General features: G+C 34.2%; 2 protein-coding genes across 3 annotated transcripts in view; both read left to right on the forward strand.

The window, feature by feature from the left end:
- The first annotated feature begins 266 nt into the window (after positions 1-266).
- On the forward strand, positions 267-8,720 carry LOC143251976 (phenoloxidase-activating factor 2-like). Its single transcript, XM_076503411.1, has 7 exons — positions 267-414; positions 1,240-1,503; positions 2,968-3,156; positions 3,887-3,993; positions 5,659-5,936; positions 6,152-6,312; positions 8,385-8,720. The coding sequence occupies exons 2-7, from the start codon at positions 1,243-1,245 to the stop codon at positions 8,571-8,573; spliced, it is 1,185 nt and encodes a 394-aa protein (XP_076359526.1). The 5' UTR covers positions 267-414; positions 1,240-1,242; the 3' UTR covers positions 8,574-8,720.
- A 5,781-nt stretch (positions 8,721-14,501) lies between these two features.
- LOC143251977 (eEF1A lysine and N-terminal methyltransferase) overlaps positions 14,502-20,451 on the forward strand; it is a 47,009-nt gene continuing 41,059 nt past the window's right edge. The window contains exons 1-3 of one of the 2 annotated variants that reach the window (XM_076503412.1): positions 14,502-14,712; positions 16,887-17,115; positions 18,860-19,068. In XM_076503412.1, coding sequence (XP_076359527.1) covers positions 14,621-14,712; positions 16,887-17,115; positions 18,860-19,068 — 530 coding nt within the window. In that variant the 5' untranslated portion in view covers positions 14,502-14,620. Of the gene's footprint in view, positions 14,713-16,886; positions 17,116-18,859; positions 19,069-20,451 lie in introns of those variants that run through there. The other variant, XM_076503413.1, reaches the window with a different exon arrangement.

Consider the following 20,451-nt stretch of genomic DNA (forward strand, 5'->3'; position numbering starts at 1 on the left):
TTTTAAAAATTTAGGTTACTCAGTTGTTGAGTTTGTATGTTATTGGAAAACTATTTGACTTTGTTGACGAAGCATAATATGTACAGGACTTTCGATTTGAATATTATTAACGTTGTCACACCTATTTGTGTTGGTGGATTGCTGGTTTCTCTGAAGGGGGGGGAGAAAGAATCATTTTTTGTCACGTGATAGTGCGAAAAAACGGACCATTTCCAGTGGAACTTTACGCAGATAATGACCTCAGAACCGGTTAAGACAAGTATAAAAAGAAAAGCTAAAGGACAGTCTTAATGTTTGTTTATAAGTAGTTTATTTATTGTGGTAGAACTTGTAGGCTTAAGTTGGTAACTGTGTATACTCGGTTAACATTCATTATCTTTAACGCTCAAAATTAATAATATTGGCCTCAGAAGGGTAGGGAGTTTACCTTGTCGATAATAGTAGAAGTAAATATTAAAATGTGTATTTTTACCTGGAAGAACAGCGAAATTCTTTTCAAAGAAAAATGTTTCTGGACAATTTTTTTCAGTCTTTATTGTGCTAGATAATAGCTAATATTTCACTCAAACCTAAATATTTTTCATACTGATAAAGCTCTAGTGGTGACAGAACTAACCTATTACTTCAAATACACATTTAATATTATGCATATTTCATGATGACGTTTAACCATGAACTTTAATAAATACTGACTCTTCTTTAAAATTACATACGCTGAATATTTTCACTTTAAAATGTCTTTCAAAAACTCTAAATAGCTACGTTCTTGCTTTTTGGTTCGTTTCGAATTTCGCGCAAAGCTACGTGAGGACTCTCTGGGCTAGCCGTCCCTTTCAGCCGTGGAGCGTTATAATGTGACGGTCAATCCCACTATTCGTTGGTAAAAGAGTAGCCCAACAGTTGGCGGTGAGTGGTGATAACTAACTGTCTTCTCTCTAGTCTTATACTGGAAAGTTAGAGACGACTAGTGCAGATAACCCTCGGATAGCTTTGCGCGAAATTCAAAACAATCCAAATCTGTGTCTTTAACTTTTAGCTAAGTTTTAAAAACAAGAAGAAAACTATATTTAATATGGCGGAGCTGGCAAAACTGTTTAATAATGTCTATCTGTAACATATCGTTAGTATTTCACGAAGTTATTTATATCTATACTTTTTAATTTAAAAGTATTTTTACTTCGTTGGTAGGTGTAAGTTTTATGAAACCATGGTTGCATTTTTTTTCCCCATTTGCAATAGACAATGAAAGTGTTGTTGGTGGTGGCTTTCCTTTTGGGAACGACGTTGGCTTATCCACAAGACGATGACTGGCCAATCTGGGGTGGTTCAAGCAACGATAATGATGATGGTGGTATTAGCAGTCGAATTGGCAACCCCCAATCTGGTTTTGGTAACTGCGAGTGTGTACCTTATTACTTATGTAAGGACGATAATATTATCATTGATGGTTCTGGCTTACTCGACCCTAGGAAAAAAATGGTAGCCTCCAAAGAACCTGATTTGGTAAGTCAACCTAAGAAAAGAAATAGTTCGTTTTTGAATTTCGCACGAAGCCACTCGAGGGCTATCTGTGCTAGCCGTATCTAATTTAGCAGTATAAGACTAGAGGGAAGGCAGCTAGTCATCACCACTCACCGCCAACTCTTGAGCTACTATTTTACCAACCATTCGTGGGATTATAACGCCCCCACGGCTAAAAGGGCGAGCATGTTTGGCGCGACGGGGATACGAACCCGCGACCCTCAAAGTATGAGTCGCACGCCTTAACACGCTTGACCATGCCGGGCCAAGAAATAGTACTCTTAAAAAAAAAAAAAAAACTTTACCAATTAAAGAAAAAGATACGTGGGATAAACGACATTCTGTAAAATATCCCTGTTTTTCCTAATCGTCTAATTTTTTTTTTTTGTAAACTTACTCTCAAAATTCCTTATTTTGTTGGTTGCCAAGAGCAAAGCTACACAATGAACCGACTATGCCACGAGTATCTAAACTATGTTTTCAGCACTGTAATTTTTAAGGCTTGCCGAGCCACTGGGAGACTTTATTGTTGAAGATAAAATGAGAATTAATTATGTGGCGTATCTCGTGAGAAAGGGTGTTAATATTGGTCAAGAAGTCATTTAACTTTTGTCTGTCATTAAGGATATCCCCCCACTGAGACAGCGATAAGTCTAAATTGACAACGCTAAAATCCGAGGTTCGATTCCCCTCAGTGGACACAGCAGATAGCCAGAGGTGGTTTTACTATATGAAAAAAAAAGCTCATGAAAGATGGAAACTAGCGTAATTTTATTATTATGATTTGAGTTGCGAACGATGTTTATGTATTCTTACTTTCCTGGCTTGATGTAGTGAAATGCTAAATTACTGTTAAAAATTATAGATTATGAAACAGTTTTATTGTTAAATATATAAACTTTTTCTCATATCCATTATCTCACCAGATTTTTATTACGTAATTTCATTATTTTTCAAATACATATTTCTTAAAATATATTTATAATACCAACAGGTTGGAAAAGTCCTGTTAGTTACTGCTTGTTGAATTATAGCTCAGTAAATCCAAAGTTTGAAGTTCTCCACCCCCCCCCATCCTATTTGAATTTGCTATAAGAACACACACATACACACTAACGATTTAGCTGTGATATGCCGCTCAGTATGTAAACTTTAGTACGTTCTAACAACATAAATTCGGGTAAAGGAAATCTTAAATTATAAATAATTCTGATCGTGTTCAGCAGTTTTCTAAATTAGTAATAATTTCGATTGAACCTTAAAGGTCTCGTACCTGGCCATAAAGTTCATCTCTCGCAAGGTGTCTTTTTACATTGAAAATACCAATTATAACAAAGATTATTCGCATACATGCTTAAATATACCTTTTTTTTTTTTTTCAATCTGCGTATGAATACAGAACAACAAATCGCAGTATTTAAGCTTAAATTTTAACATTTCTTCCAGTCTGCACGCCTAGGTCCAGAAGGTCCAAGTGGGTGTGGTCCTTTTCACGTATGCTGTATTGCACCAGAAACGTCCACAGTAAAACCATATACTCATCAATGTGGCTTCAGAAACGTCAATGGAATCAACAAGCGTATTTTGAGTCCTAATGGTAAAGATCTATCTGAGTTTGGAGAGTGGCCTTGGCAGGTAAGGGGGAGGAATGCCATATTTTACGTCTTGTAAGTCATTTAAAAATACCTTAAATTCCCCATGTGTCTTCCAAGACAAAAGTGATTGGTTAAGGCAAGAGGTTAACTTAGGGTCTACTCAAAACAGCCTGTCGTACAAATCGTAACCTCATAAAACATTTAACTAACATTGCCAATATACTGTGAAGAATATGATATATTTGACTGTATTTACTCAGTAGGTTGAAAAAAAGTCGAGGCTGCGTCAAAGTGTTGGTTACTGAGTCAAAATATTTTGTTTTTAGAATTGTCTTTCCAAAATTAGGGTACGTTTTCCACGGCGTAAAATACGGTATTTAAGCAATGACTAAACAACCACTTGAAAAATAAATTCTGTTTTAAACGAAAGCTTAAGAACATGTGTTATTAACTTTTCTGTGGCTAATTCTTACTTGAAATAAACGTATTGTGAGTATTTCTGAATCTTGGAGGAACTGTTAAAAGAATATTAACACAGTTTTTAATCATCCTGTAGGTGAACATTCATTGCTTCGAAAATTGTATAAGACGATTAACTGGTTTAATTTCTTATTCAGGTTTATCTAATATAAATTATTTGCGACCTGTTTATTATAATTTTCAAAAACCCATTATTCTTACTTCCACAGTAAACTTGCTCCCTCTGAAATGCTTGTCTATACAATGCAATATACATGTGTATATATTCTCTAATTTTACTTTCTCTCCAGGGAGCTGTATTGAAAGTCGAAGGCAAAGTTAACATCTTCCAGTGTGGTGCCGTTCTTATAGACAGTTATCACTTACTTACTGTAGCCCATTGTGTTTACATGTTTACGTAAGTTAAGTTAATACGCTCTTAAATTGGTCTTTACTGTTGCTTTCTCTTTCAGTAGTCATTTTAACAAGTTTTCGTATTTACTACTCTTTCAACAATTATTTCGTAATTAATTTAGTCCAGTTTGTTGTAACTTGCACTCATCGGCACCGAAGGAATGATACACATTTGTATTGTTTGTTTATTTTGGAATTTCGCACAAAGCTACTCGAGGGCTATCTGTGCTAGCCGTCCCTAATTTAGCAGTGTAAGACTAGAGGGAAGGCAGTGAGTCATCATCACCCATCGCAAACTCTTGGGCTACTCTTTTAGCAACAAATAGTGGGATTGACCACACATTATAACGCCCCCACGGCTGGGAGGGCGAGCATGTTTGGCACGACGCGGATGCGAACCCGCGACCCTCAGATTATGAGTCGCACGCCTTAACGCGCTTGGCCATGCCGGGCCGCACATTTGTAACATAATTTCAATGATGAAGGAAGCATGTTCAGCCTAATATATATATATATGAATGTTTCCGTAATACGTTGTGCCACCTACTGGCTTAACAGTAAATCTGAGTGCTTATACCGTTAAAACTGGATTTCAATACATGTGTGAAGTGGAGCACAGATGGTCCACATCTAGTCCCATAACAACAGTCCCCATTATGTTACTGCTGTTGAATAAATACAACATTTCCTTATAAAATGACTCTTTTACAATAACCTATGCCACGGTTTATTTAATTTGCTATTGTTATAATAGTTTTACACCACTTAAAGTTACAGTATTTGAAATCTCTCTAAGAGGGGAGTCTGTTTATTTGGGTTTTTAATTTCGCGCAAAGTTACTCAAGGGCTATCTGCGTTAGTCGTCCCTAATGTAGCAGTGTAAGACCAGAGAAAAAGCAGCGAGTCATCACCGCCAACTCTTGGGCTACTCTTTTTACCAACGAATAGTGGGAATGACCGTCTTATTGTAACACTTTTACGGCTGAAATGGCTAACATGTTTGGTACGACAGGGATTCGAACCCGCGACCCTCGGATTGCGAGTCGAACGCCTAAACCCACCTGGCCATACTGGGCCTTATAGGAAAGTCGCATCGGGCTACCTGCTGAGCCCTCCGAGGGGAATCGAACCACTGATTTTAGCGTTATAAATCTGTAGACTTGCCGCTGTACCAGCGAGGTGCACCCTAAAAGGGACGGGCTTTTGTTGTTGTTATTATTAAGGATACAAATCTATAGATTTGTGGTCGAGCGCTCTAACCACCACGCAATGTCGAACCAAGAGGGTGTACACAACCTAAAAACACGTAGTTTTATGTACAAACCTATAGCTAAGTCTACTTTATAATAAAATTATGATAAAAGAAAGTACACACGTGAAACAATAACGGTCAATCATTCATACCACTGCCTACAAATAATCGATAAATTTGGTTCTTATTTAACGCGTAGACATCTTTCCTGTTTCTCCTCAATTCAAACTGAACGTGATACTAAAGTCAAAGATAATATAGCGATTGAAATTTATATGGGTCTTAAACTGGCGTTATTGTATAGTAATAACAATATTCAAGCCGTATAGTGTCCTTCATTTACCAGTTTGAAACCTTTAGACATTCCTTTTTATAACATATTTCCTAATTAGACAAACCCAATACTTTTCTTCACAGGCTTCAAAATGCTTTTCCCTTGAAAGTAAGACTGGGAGAATGGGACACCCAAAATACCAATGAGTTCTTGAAGCATGAAGATTATGAAGTGGAAAAAATTTACATTCATCCTAAATATGATGATGAAAGGAAAAACTTGTGGGACGACATTGCTGTTTTGAAACTGAAAGCTAAAGTTTTATTTGGTCCTCACATTGACACTATCTGCTTACCAAATAATCGAGAACATTTTGCAGGTGTTCAGTGTGTGGTTACTGGTTGGGGAAAGAATGCCTACAGTAAGTTATCCTTTAGTCTAAGAACATGAAGTTTTCTTAACCTATTTTATAAGAAGTCTGATATTTCAAGCGGAAAGAAGGCAAGGGTTGTTAAGTAATAATCGCCATGTTTGCTTAAAACAAGTATGATTACCATCTCAAGGTATTTCAAGTGGCGTTTTTGTTTGCTTTATCATAGAAATAAATAAACAATGTTCAAATTTTTCTCCAAATAGAAAATGGTTCGTACTCCAATGTATTAAGGGAAGTCCACGTGCCTGTTATTACTAACGATAGGTGTCAGGAGCTTCTCAGAAAAACTAGGTTAAGTAAATGGTTCGTCTTGTACGAAAACTTTATCTGTGCTGGTGGAGAAAGTAACGCCGACTCTTGCAAGGTGAGTTACACGCACGCAGTATTAGTAGTTGGTCTTAAAACTTATCAGTAGTGCCCCATGCTGTGTAACACCACGGTATTCTTTTCTGTGTTTATTTTTGAAAACTGATATAAACTTAAATCTTAAATTTTAAAATCCCCACGCCTTTAATACCCCATCCCTATGTGCATATAATAACTAGATCTGAGAAACTACACGTCGAGAGTGGTGTTTAATAATTAGTAGAATACCAATTTGTTATCAGCTTGTAGTTTAACTTAAATACAACTCTTTCCTGGCTAAATACTTGTCTTCAAAGGAGTCAAATTTAACTTGCAACTGAGGAGTAGATAACACCACTTTTAGATCATGTACCAACTTAAAATCGGTGGTGCATTTAATAAAAAATGTAAGATATTTATTAAGATTTTTTGTTTTAAGAACATTATAGTTGGATTATTTACAGCATCTCTTAAGACTTAATTTCAGTCAGAATATTTCGAATCGCAGATCTATTACTCTGAAGAGCTAGTTTCGAATGAACTTTCCGACTTCCAAGCAATCGTAAAGCCGCACGTTGTCCTAACTACACTTAATGTTGGCTGTATTTTATTAGGTTCTTACGTTTAAATAATGGCACAAGGAAGGACTTTCATATAGCTCTATAAAATTACGTTAAAACAAAGCTTAGTGTAACTGATTCCATTTTAATTAACTGTTTCAGATGATCTAAAACACGTGTTATTCTCGTATCGTTCATCTGGTTTCAAGCATGATTTACTTCATGTTTTGGACGAATAACATTTTCAGAAAACAAAACAAGTCCTCTGTACAATCTGTATACAAACTTTCCATGTATTCTGGTTCCTATAAGATATTAAAAGCTGGATCTTGGGAGTAACACTTAGTTCTGTGTAACATTTCTAGTGCTTAAATTTATAAATTCAGTTGTTGCTAGTTTTGAAGAAAACAAACAAACGCGTCTCTTTCTGATAATACACAGACTTGTTGTATTCTGTACTCGTTAAGGAAATGTTACTATTATTCACTCTAAATGTCATCAGTAAGTTTACAATGTTAAAATCTTGATAGTTTCCCTGCGATGAACATTGGGAATAGCACATTGTAATTTTCTTTTTGTACTAAGAAGGAAACAAGAACGACAAAACTTAGACATAATCGCGGCCCTTGATTAAAACAAGCAAATTAATCTTCTTTTATTTTTGTTCTTAAGACTTAGAAGAAATGTGTTGGTGGTTTAACATCGTATATTTAAATATTTGTTTCGTTTTTCTTTATTCACGTTTTACTTACAGCAGAAATAGGGGTGAGAATGATTGAAATTGGACAAGTTTGCGATTCAGCGCAACCACTATAGCAATATAGTAATATTTTGTCGCACATTCAGCACAACTAATATTCTAACTTCATGTGTAGCAGTTTGGCTCTGAATGTTCGAAACTAGCGAGTTAGGTTCAAATCCTCGCTCTCTTAGCTGTTAGTATGATATAAAAACGGCTGTCAATCCCTTATCATAAATTATTCGTGGTTAGCTGGACACTGCTGTCCTTCTTGGTAGTAGTGAAGGTGAGGAGAGGGTGTCAAAATATTCTTCTTTAAAACGATTTCTTCTTGTTTAGAAGTATCAAAGTAAATAAATACAGCAGTGAAAAGATTAGTAAAGATAGCATTGGTTTTTCAGACCTCTTGTGTCTATTGAGAATTACTAAGTCTACGTCTCTTCGGATTTTTCTTTAAGTTTGACCACATACTCCTCCCCATGGTGTCATTTAAACATTTTGGAACTATTTGTGGGGTTTTCTGTTGTATAAACAAATGAAATGGATGTTATGTCCGGAATCCTGTAGAGAACGTTTTAACTTTGTTTTATATATTTTAATAACATTACATGATATTTGCGTGGCATGTTTCCTCTTTTTTCGGTTGGATTTCCCCTAACACTTATCATTTTATGTAACAAGCTATTGTATTGCTTAACTAACTTCAAAAATTATTTTGACTTCGGTGTTCCTTTCTGAACTAACCACTCTTAAAGAACAATATAATGATAATCATTTTCTTTGTTACTACAGGGAGATGGAGGTGGCCCTTTAACCTGCTGGAGGAAAGATGGTACTTATGGACTGGCAGGTCTGGTATCGTGGGGGATTGACTGCGGTAGACCTGATGTACCTGGTGTTTATGTCAGAGTCTCAAGTTATCTTGATTGGATTACCAAAGTTACTGGTCGTCCAATTTCTGATTACTGGCCACGTTCGTAAATTCAACCTAGACCCACTTGTATTCTAGACTCGATTTATCTTTATATTTACATGAAGGTGTTAGATATATTCAGTAGTCTCCAGAGTGGAGTTATTCTGTATAAAGTACTTTATGAATAATAAATTTTAAACTGCGTTTTAATCAAATTTGGCCTTTGAGTGGAACACCTAATTTTAATTAAACTTAGTTTTAAATATTATGTGTTTGTTTGCCTTCATTTTAACATGATGCATGTTACTTATCACAGCTATTCAAAAATACAGTACATTTATTCAGTGACTACGCAAACCTATGTGCTTCCATTTTCATTTATATAAAAATATTTGGTATTTAGGTTTACTAATACAGTATACCTATGAAAAACAATTTAGGACATTTTAAGAAATGTTTCTTTGTTTAACATTTCTGTAACTTTATACACGCTACTCGTCATTTATTAAGTGTATCTTTTGGTTTTTCATTAAGTCTCCTAAATGGAATTACCACGAATCTAAGAATCGCTCGCTTTTGTATAGCCTGGAACAAATCGCTTCAGAGTGTATTGATTGGTTACAGTTGGACTTTCATTTATGCCACCTTCTTGACATTCAACCAAGACACTTACATTTACCTTGACTTTTCACGAGAAGTGCTACATGAGGAATTTGAATGAGAAGAGAAGACTGTTATTTACATGCAGGCTGAACATTTGCTTTCTATAATTTCTGAACAACTTCTCAAAGTTGTTGGCCAGATGGTTAGGGCACTCGACTCGTAATCCGAAGGTCGCGGGTTCCAATTTCATCACACCAAATATGCTCGCCCTTTCAGTCGTGGGGGCGTTATAATGTTTCAGTCAATCCCACTATTCGTTGGTAAGAGTAGTCCAAGAGTTGGCGGTGGATGGTGATGACTAGCTGCTTTCCCTTTACTCTTGCAATGCTAAATTTATGGACGGCTAGCGCATATAGCCCTCATGTAACTTTGCGCGAAATTCAAAAACAAAAAACACCAGGTAGTACAGGTTAAAAGAGAACATAAATATTTAATATATGTGGTGATTACTTTTTCAACTCTAGAGAAACTTAATTCAGCAGTTCACTTTCTAAACATCCATTAAAACAACACCGTTAAAACAAGGCACGAGCATTGAATCTCAAGTGATTCATTTGGAATACGAGTATGATTAATTTCTTGATCAGTTTGACAATACAAATTTGAAGATGGCCCCAAGAAAATCAGTCTTTAAAAGCATTTTCAACAACGTATCGAGCAAATATAATTTAAGCTGTTTTTGATACTGGTGTTACCGGTAAAATTAATGAATTGTATAGCCCTACGACACTAAGGATTTTTGTTTGTTTGTTTGGGAATTTCGCACAAAGCTACTCAAGGGCTATCTGTGCTAGCCGTCCCTAATTTAGCAGTGTAAGACTAGAGGGAAGGCAGCTAGTCATCACCACCCACCGCCAACTCTTGGGCTACTCTTTTACCAACGAATAGTGGGATTGACCGTCACATTATACACCCCCACGGCTGGGAGGGCGAGCATGTTTAGCGCGACGCGGGCGCGAACCCGCGACCCTCGGATTACGAGTCGCACGCCTTACGCGCTAGGCCATGCCGGGCCGACACTAAGGAACGGCTATGAAATCATAAGTATACGATCGTTTTTATTTTGTTCTCACTGGACACACTTTACTTTATAGTAGATTACTTCATTACTTTGCTTCATTGTTGTCAGATGAGACTATTAGCAAAGTGTGTGTGTGTGTGTTTTTTTTTTTTTCTTATAGCAAAGCCACATCGGGTTATCTGCTCAGCCCACCGAGGGGAATCGAACCCCTGATTTTAGCGCTGTAAATCCGGAGACATACCGCTGTACTAGCGGGGGGGATTGGCAAGGTAATTTGTAGTTATGTATTTGACATTTTATATAATTTACCGTTACGTAACAACAATTATATTCTGTTTTTCTTTAATTTGGGACATTTTTCTTGTAAATGTTGTTATTTTAATACTTTCAGATTATATAATCTGACTTTAAAGAAATATTGAATCAACGCTTTTGTATGGTTCTAATAAAGCACACTAAGCTGAGGCTTTGAGAAACTGATACAATATTACTTTATTTAATGGAATGAATTAGCATCATTTGAAGACGAGGACACAGTTTGGATAGGTGGTGAAGGAATCTTTATTCGAAATGTAGAAGGTAAACTTGTACAAATGTAAGCTTTTATACCTGATGATGACAAAGGATTATCAAAACTTGTGCATTTGTAATAAAGGTTTCTTTACTGTCCATTTAAGAAATCTCTAACCTTTAAAGTAACACTGTGTTACTTTTCTTAAAGTTGAATATCAATGTTTGTTTCTGTATTCTTTGAACACTTTAATGTATTTTTTATGTATTTATTTATTTTACTTGTCAATAATAAGTAAAATCAAGACTGTAAAATAATTACACTAATAAACTGAAGTGTTCTATTTGGGAAAACCAAGTGGCTTCATGTTTAACCAAGATGGAAGAAATAAAATGCATTTCATGTTAAAAAAACAAAACAAAACGAAAGTATCTGCTTGATTTCTTTCAGCCTCCTCAAAATCTGTCGTTAATGTTTGCTGCTTTAAATGAAGACAGATTAATCTTCTGTGTGATATGCACCGGCGGATAAGGCTCATAAGAATGTCAGTTGCTCAGTATGTCTTAAAAAAAATTCATCGCAGATAAATGCAAATCTTTCAAAGTCTTTATTGAGTATCAACATGGAACAGATTCAACAGGTACAACTGAAACAACGGATACCTGAAAGTTGAAAAACATAAGTAAAAACGAACTTTAGTATTTTCCATTGCTCAAAAGCTTAAAATCCAAAAAAGAACCAGTTCATTTTTCTTTATTCGAAATACCCACAACGAAAGACAAGAGAGTTCGTTTTTCGAACTGATTCATTCAAAAACGTTTTCATTATTTGTGTTTCCTTATTTAAAAACTGAGAAACTAAAAACTGTTTTTCATTACTCAAAAAATGCTGAAAACAAAAAGAATCGTTTTGTTTTCCGTTATTGAAAAAAAAACACAAGGAAAACAAACTGTATTGTTGCTCGTTTTACGCTGTTCAGTAGTTAAAATATAAACAACGAAGTAGTTAGTTTTTCGTTATTCAGAAAACAAACAATGAAAAGACAAATTGATACGTTGTTCATGTCTCCTTAGTCAAAAACTTAGCTTCCAACTTATCTTCCGCTATCCAAAAAATGGAAAAGAAACCAGTTCGTTTTCGTGATTAAAAAACAACACACGAACAAAGAAAAACAAATTTGTTCTTTGTTCGTTTTTCGTTATTTAGTATTTGAAACGTGAACAATGAACTAGTTCATTTTTGTTGTTCAAATAATGAAACAGAACAATGAAAATAGACTGCTTCATTTTTTCTAAAAAACAAAAATCCTTTTTGTTTGTTTATGAACTTACAAACATCCATTTTTTGTTATTCAGTGGCTAAAAATCGAATATCAAACTTTGTTTTCTTTGAATACTTAAAAAGATATTGCTAACTGTTAAAATCGACGAGACATCAGTCACACGTCAGACAGAAACATACATAACTTAACAATTTCAAATAATTATTAAATTGAAATCAATTACTTTTTCTTTTTTAACCAAATGATCATCCAAGCTTTTGGTCGGGTAGTTAATCCTAATCTTAATGACAAAACTGTTATCCACTTGTGCCAACCACTAAAACTCTTCAGTGACTTTTCAACTGCTATATTATTTGGATCGCTGTACATAACTAGAAGTATGTTTCCACTGTCTTCTTCTCATAGGTTGAACAGAGATTATGTGAAACAGCACTCTCATTGTCATCTATTTCGTTATTGCTCTGATTCTTAGTGAATCAGTACAAGAGAATCTTTAGTAGCGTACTATCCCATCTTGTTAACATGTCTTATACACTTACACATGCCATGCAACTGCTATATCTCATATATTAATAGACAATTTTGTCAGAGCACTAGATGCGGACCCATCCAGCTGAAACTGGCTTGATTTTGAGTCACTGACATGCACCAAAGTCACATCCAGTCACTATACTGAAACTTATATATTTTTTTATTCTTACATTTTTCTGCCTAACTGTTGGAGTGCAAACTCGCATACATTGGTCAATACAGACTGCAGTCATTCCACATATTCCTTTGGACGCTATAGCTCATCCACTGCAGGGAGGCCATAAATCACAAGTAGCAGAATTTCCCTGCCAAAAAATTTATATTTGTTTAGTAACCAGACAATAGATTTCGGTTACACAGTATTTCATCATGACATATGAACTGCATTTAAAGTATCAACCAAAAGATAAACCTTGGTATATTTAGGGAAGTAATTGACAAAGACCAGCACTTACCAATTACAGTTTATGAAAGAGGCCCATTGACATTCAGAGCTATCCTCTTTAGAGGAATAACAATAGTTTCCTGTTGGAATTTGTTCTGTCTAGGTTGTTTGTTCTTCTGTGCAGTGTCGACATCAACACTAAATATCATAACTACATGTCGTTGGTATAAGTTCTATCACACATTAACATAAGGGCACATTATACATTGATGGCTTCTAGACTATCTGTCATGCGTAGTTCGAAAATTGTGCTGCCTCAAAGCTCTAGTGATCACTAGCAGCATTATACATTGAAATCCACATCCTGATTGTTACCATCAACAGTACGACATGTCTATCCACATACGTAACTGCTTGTATAGATGCCATAAGCTGCTTGTTTCTGTACTATATTTCTCAATCTATACTAACTAAACTTTGCCTCACTGCATAACAAGAAGTGCCCACACTACTTCTGAGTATTCCATGTACCGTTGCGTGGGATCTTAAGGCATTAGATAAGTCATTCAGTTACTAGAAGTGTCCATTAATTCATAACTCAACCCTTTTGTCAAACATGAATTTTATTCTATTACTGTTTTGTCTTAATTAACTTCTCTGTTGAGTTTTGGCAAATGTCCACTTCAGCCAAATGTTCTTACATGAACTCGCATGTGACAACCAGTGTAAAATTAATACATTCTACATATATCACTGTGAATACTGTAGTATTCTGTAAAGGAAGGAGAATCATAGATCAAATCCATAGAAAGTTGTACTTTCCATCCAAATACTAGAAGAAAATTTAACTAATTATTAATCATCTGCGTGGTTCATTATCATACCATATGATAGATGCTCTTCTCAATCACTTTGATCAGGGTTAACAAATATATCAATCATACACCTGCTGGTCTGTCCCACTCAGACGACCTGAAAGAGTAAAACACCGGTATATTTACCTGTTTCACATACATTTCAAAATTAAATGGTATTGCTCAGATGAAGTTTTTACCAATTTCACTCTGGCCAGGTAGTTAAGACACTTGACTCGTAATCTGAGGATCGAGGGTTCGAACCCCCGTCGCACCAAACATGCTCGCCCTTTCAGCCATTGAGGTATTAAAATGTCACGGTGAATCCCACTATTCGTTGGTTGAAAACGTAGTCCAAGAGTTGGCGGTGGGTAGTGATGACTAGCTGCCTTCCCTCTAGTCTTACACTGCTAAATTAGGGACGGCTAGCGCAGACAGCCCTAGTGTAGCTTTGCGCAAAATTCAAACAAAACAAATGTACATCGCCCTAAGCAATCTTTATCTAAATGTACCTTACCACATATATATTTTATACTAGTTTCACAAGGTTAAAAATAGCAGTTATTTCAAATGCGACAGTTGTAGCTTTTGAATCAAGAAGTTTATTCGTAGAGTTTAGAAATGTGCGTTATTCGATATTTTGGTGGGCTCAGCAGATAGCCAGATGTGGCTTTGCTATAAGAAAACACACACACGCGCGCTCTTTCGCTGTATCTTTTTTATATATTTCTTTTTACCCGACTTGTTATAGATGTCGCTGTATATAATGCATCAATGTGATATTTTTCACAGTTTCGTCAAACGAGATTCATGTATATTAGTAATTAAGTAATTTATTAGTTTAGGTGAAGGAAGCTGACTGGAGAACATGAATTTGCTTCCTAAATCGCACACCGAATTTGCGTCTGAAACATACTGGGATAGTTTTTTTAAAAAACGAGGAAAATTGGCCTTCGAATGGTAAGACTAATAAGAGTGTAAATTTGTAAACGCTAATTCGGTAAAGTTAATAAGTTTCAAATAAGAACCAAGTAAAGGGCATCTCTATATACTAGCAAACAACTATTGAACTAGAGACTTCTTCATTGGAAAGATTATTTATGTTTACGAATTGGTTTTATATTTCTTAATTTTTATGTTAATTTCATTTGCGTAGACCTTTCGCTCTCCCGGCTTTGGCGAGATTCACAATCATACTATTATCAGTACCAAAGTCATAGGCAATGGGAGCTGGAACGTACTGGAAACGTATAGTTATTGAACCTCTGCCTGCTGCAGCTTCATACTTTTAGTTATGCTACATGTTTTGATGTTTTCCAGTAAATGTGATTGTTTTAGATTGCTGAATGTTAATATTATTAAAATTCTTGATACTTTGTGTATTTGATTTGTAAGGCTCCAATGCATGTAGAAGATAAAGCTTTGTAAAATATTTGACACTTTTCTGTAGCAAGTAGTCAGTAATCTGTAAGAGTTGTACAAATGCATTTCCTTGGGACAACAGTAAGTCTGGATTTATAATGTTAAGATCAGGGAGAGTGATTCCCATGTGTGAACAGAGAAGCTGGCCTAATGTGGCTTTGCAACAAGAAAAACACGTATACAAGTGCATATTGTACAGTTTATGATCAATGCTTTAATATTTGTCATAATTGAAGGACATAATGTATTTTTAACTTTTAGAGATTAAACTACTTGATTAATGACCATTGTATATTTGTTTTTGTTTTTTTTTACTGTAATTTTGTTAGTTAATGTCTCTTATAATAAGAAACAGAAACTTCAAGGTGGTTAAGGAAAGGATCAGCAAATGGCTTATACTACTTATTATTACTGGTAAATGTTTGATACATATAATAACATAAACGTATAAGTATTTTATAACTGTAAATTAACTTGGTGTTAACAACAGTTCACTGAAGTTGAAGTTCTTGGTACTTTTGTTAATTTTACACTTCCATTAACCTACTTGTGTATGTAAGCTTAATGGAAAATGTTTTCAGTAGATCACTGTTGATTATTTCAGTTTTAATTGTTTAAACATCACAGAATGGCATAAGCAAAACTAAAACCTAATCATTAATTCAATATTATTTAAATACATGGACTACATTTTCCAAAATACTAATCATGTTGCTCAGTCAAGAGTTCTGTACTGTCATAATGGAAATTAGAAGTTACTCTGTTCTTAATAAATACTGATTGGAATAGGACAGAAACTTGCTTAGCTTTGGGAAAGTTCATGATTTACAAAGCTTTATAATAGGCTTTCACTTTTGTTTTAATAAGTTATAAATAAAAAATTATTGTATTGTTCTATCTTGTCAAATTAATCTTTGAATGATGTCTAATTGTATATTAGGGTAAGTCATGCATAATACATATTATTATCAAAAAATGTTATAATTTTGGACAAGTTTCTTATTCTTGTATTATACATTTGTTCATTTGAATTCCTAATATTGAAAAACCTCAAAGTTTTGTACAGCTTTTCAAACTCACAAGAACAGAAAAATGCATAACATCAATTATTTAGGTTACTGGAAAAATAAATGACCTGCTAGTATAATACTAATTTTATGTTGAAAACTACAAATGTGGTTGATTTCAATATAGTATGCCAGTAATTTTAACAACTCAGTGCAGAGATATATTATGTGATATAAGTCATAAAATACTTTTTATTTACAGATATGTACTATTTGATGTTTATGTATTTATTTTTCTAGAATTTGACTGTGATATAAAATATTAGTTTACCTTTTACCAGTTAAAAGAGAAAGATATTAATAGTGTAATGATATTCCTAATTTAATAGATATTGTTACCCAAACAGCACTAATTTAGTATAATGCTTTCCTTTAGTGCAGTAGCAAAAAGTTAAGAATGAAATCTACTGTCACATGTAAGTTGTAACAGTACTTGCATTTTGCTGGTAAAAATGTGGTAAATATTTTAAAATAGTTAGAGGAAAAAATGACAAGCATCAATATATTATTCATCTTTGAATGTAGGTATAAAATTAAATGAGTTGAGCAGGATACAAATGAATTTGCCTTGGTATAGAAACTTGTATAAAACGTTTTCTAAACTGCATAGGGTGATGTTACACATGTAGTTGGTTGATGTTTTAGGTATGGTGAGTATCCTCAACTGTGTGGACTGTTGCATAAGTATGTTCGGACATCAGATCAATTGTTGGTTGTAGGTTGCGGAAATTCTAGCCTGAGTGCAGATTTGTATGATGTTGGTTTCCATCAAAACACCAGTATTGACATCAGTGATGTTGTGATTCACCAGATGATTGAAAAATATTCTAGAAGAAGACCAGGAATGAAGTATCAAAAAATGGACATGTTGGAAGTAAGATTTAGTTTCAAGGCTGATGGTATATTTTAACAAATTCTTTGAATATTAGTTATTTTTAGGAAGCCCATGTAAGTAAGTAAGCATTTTTCTAGAATTATGTTTTTATAAGCTAAATATTAAGTTTTAAATTTTGTTATGTACATTGTATTACTAAAAGCAATAGGGCAACAAGCCTCTTAGATAATGGTTTTGTCCCATGCAAATTTCTTCATGAAACATGTGGTACATTGCAGCATGTGGCTCGATAAATTCATCAACTACCACAGACAACTAGTTGATTTCAATGATCAAGAGAAAATACATAAGAACTATAGAAAAGAGGAATGGTTATTAAATACATGCAAGACATTTTAAGCCCATGTGCATGTACTTGTACTCATGTCCACATGAATACTTTGCTGAAAAGTTTTTAAACCAATGGACATGAATGACTTTGAGTATTTCTTAGTTATACAAAAACAGTCACCACTTGGTTCATTTAAACTTTGAAACATGAAAGTTTTCACTCAAAACTTTCATCAAAATTAAGAAATCTAAGCCAGTGCATCTGTTTGGTACAAGAAAAGATAGTAACACTTCAGAGTCCTATATAAGTTATGAGGAGTATGTTTACAAGTATCGTATTTTGAGTTCCTTGGTGTTATGATCATCCAAACCATACACACTGTTTACCAACTTTTCACAACTAACAATAGATTGCTACTCAAAAGATTTTGATAATGCCACAATTGCACTTTACATTTTAAATATTTTGGTATGTTATACTATTTTTGATGTAAGATGTGGATTTAGAATAGCCAAGTAAGCTTTGTCATTTTTTTTTTTTTTTTTTGTGTCACAGATGAAAAGTTGAAAGAAAGTAGGCATAAAGTCTTAAAAAAGATAGGCTAATCATGAATACAATTAAAACAAATGAAACAGACTCTTTCAAAGTTCCTAGCCAAGTAACTGTCTGTGGCTGAAGTATGATGGAGAGAGAATAGTCAGGTTCTGCTCATGATGTTTTTTGATAAAATCATGATTTGTTGGTATTAACTTACCAAGTCCAGGTTTTTGGCCAACTGCACATACTATTAACATCTGTTGTTTGACCAGCATAATGCCTTCAAAATCATAGGAATGCTAAAATGTTTTTTTTTCATGGTTTTGGTGGGTTTCGTGATCATTCTAGATATATTTACTCTCTTTGCTCTCATTCAAAGTGTTTACTAAAAGCACAGTGTTTCCCTTAATTCTATATGCAATTAAATGCATATATCTTATTATATGACAACGATCTGCCATTATTTTTTTAAAAATAAAAATGAACTTTTAGCATAATTTAATAACAGTGATTATGCCTTATAATCACATGTAAGTCATAGAAAGCTGATCCTCCATTAATGATTGAGCAATGTATATTATAAACATTGTGCTTATCTATATTGTATTTCTCTGTACAAATGTGTGTTCAGAGTTACTGTATATGTTGTGTGCCTGTGTTTTCCAAATTCTTCAATAGAACAGTAAAAATGTTATAAACCTTAATTTACTATAACATTTTATATAACTAAATAATCAGACCCATTAAATTATTTTGATGTTGGGACAATGAATGTTGACTTCTAATAATGTTTTTAATCATCAGTTTAACAAATAATTTTATATGAAAATGTTTAACTGTAGTATCTAGTGTGGTGCTTGAACTACATTAAGCTGATACCTGTTGATGTATTAAATGGAAATTGTGATTTTGCAGATGGCTTTTAAAGATGGTGAATTTACTGTGGTTTTAGACAAAGGTACTCTGGATGCATTGATGACAGATGCTTCAGAGGAAACAGTTCAGAAAATAGAGAAAATGTTTGGCGAAATTAAGAGAGTACTTCGTCTTGGTGGGCGTTATATCTGCATATCGCTACTTCAGGAACATATATTGGAAAAGTTACTGTCCTGGTTTACTAATGAGTAGGTTTGTTTATTGCTGCAGCTAGACTAGTAATATCATATTTCTAACAAATAGGAAATGTGGTTGAAATAATATTGATAAAGTATCTTAATAATAATCAGTACTTTACATTTGTCTGTAAACTTGTTTAATTTGTGTTCATTTAATTCATTACATTTCTACTGATCATCTACATAGTTGTACATTTGAGTGGCAGTTTTTTTCCTGTATAAGAAAACCAATTTTGATTATTAGTTGCTGTGCTCTGAATATATTTTTTATTTCTTGAAAAACAACCCAGCAAGTAAATGACTTTCTTTTGAACAATAATTTTTTGTTTAAATTCTTTAGTGACACCAAGCTGTTTTGTTTTGTTTTCTTTCATGTAACTAGAGCAGTGGAATACAAAACCTCACAGCTATACAAAATGGGCCCAAACCAGTCAAAATAGTTATTGAAAGTGAATTAACATTATTCATATTTTATTGTTTTTAGAATCAAGAGAATTACCCATTTATCCAAAGCATTGTTTAAAACCTGTTTTATTGCACTGGACTGTGTCCTAACTTTTATATTGAGTTGTTAAGTGATGTATGTAGTGCAAAAGTATTGTAAACATAGTGTAATACATTTTTTAAACATTTTAAGTTTTGTGTCTCATTATGAGACTTAAGTTGCATTAGAGAATACAAACTGCTTTATAATTATCTTAGGAAGATGATTTAGGCTGTGTTTTCCTTAAAAGAGGCAAATTATGAACTCCAGTTATCTTGGATACTCTGGATGACAGGGCTGGTGAGAGACTATATATCAGCCAACTTCTATAATACATCTTTAGATCTTCTGGTACCAAGATGGTTAGTACAAGTGTCACAGTGACACTGGGGCATAGCCAGAAATGGCCATTTGGGGGGGTTAGTTTGAGTGCTTGACACAAGCACAACTGGTGAGAAGCCATGCTAGGAGAGGTCCAGGGGCATGCCCCCCAGGAAGATTTTTAATAAAAACATAAAAGAAAAGCCTGAATTATGCATTCTGAGGCCACCTTTTTTGGCAAATTTCAGAATGGTACACTTAGGTGTTTGTTTTATTTTTTTAATCATAAATAAATATATAGGTCTATATATATACATACTTAAAGTTATCAGGCCCAGCAAAGTAGGCCTACAGTCCTGTCATCAACATATAAAATATAGAGTCATTCAGGAGAGTGCAACATATATGTACAGTGTCTATAATCTGTATTCAAATAACATGGACAGTGTATGTTCAGATTCCCTGAATTTCAAGAATTGACTTCACAAGTAAACAATGGGTGGCACTGCAGCAAGCTGGCAGCACCATGGCACTAATCTAGTACCATTGATGCCATCTCTAGTGAATCATTCACTATAGGTGGTGCC

The sequence above is a fragment of the Tachypleus tridentatus genome, chromosome 6 (assembly GCF_004210375.1).
Source record: "Tachypleus tridentatus isolate NWPU-2018 chromosome 6, ASM421037v1, whole genome shotgun sequence".
Classification (NCBI taxonomy): domain Eukaryota; kingdom Metazoa; phylum Arthropoda; class Merostomata; order Xiphosura; family Limulidae; genus Tachypleus; species Tachypleus tridentatus.

Coding starts and splice junctions, on each gene's coding strand:
- LOC143251976 (XM_076503411.1), top strand. CDS start 1,243: ATGAAAGTGTTGTTGGTGGTGGCTTTCCTTTTGGGAACGACGTTGGCT. Junction 1,504..2,967: donor CCTCCAAAGAACCTGATTTG/GTAAGTCAACCT, acceptor CATTTCTTCCAG/TCTGCACGCCTAGGTCCAGA. Junction 3,994..5,658: donor CATTGTGTTTACATGTTTAC/GTAAGTTAAGTT, acceptor TTTTCTTCACAG/GCTTCAAAATGCTTTTCCCT.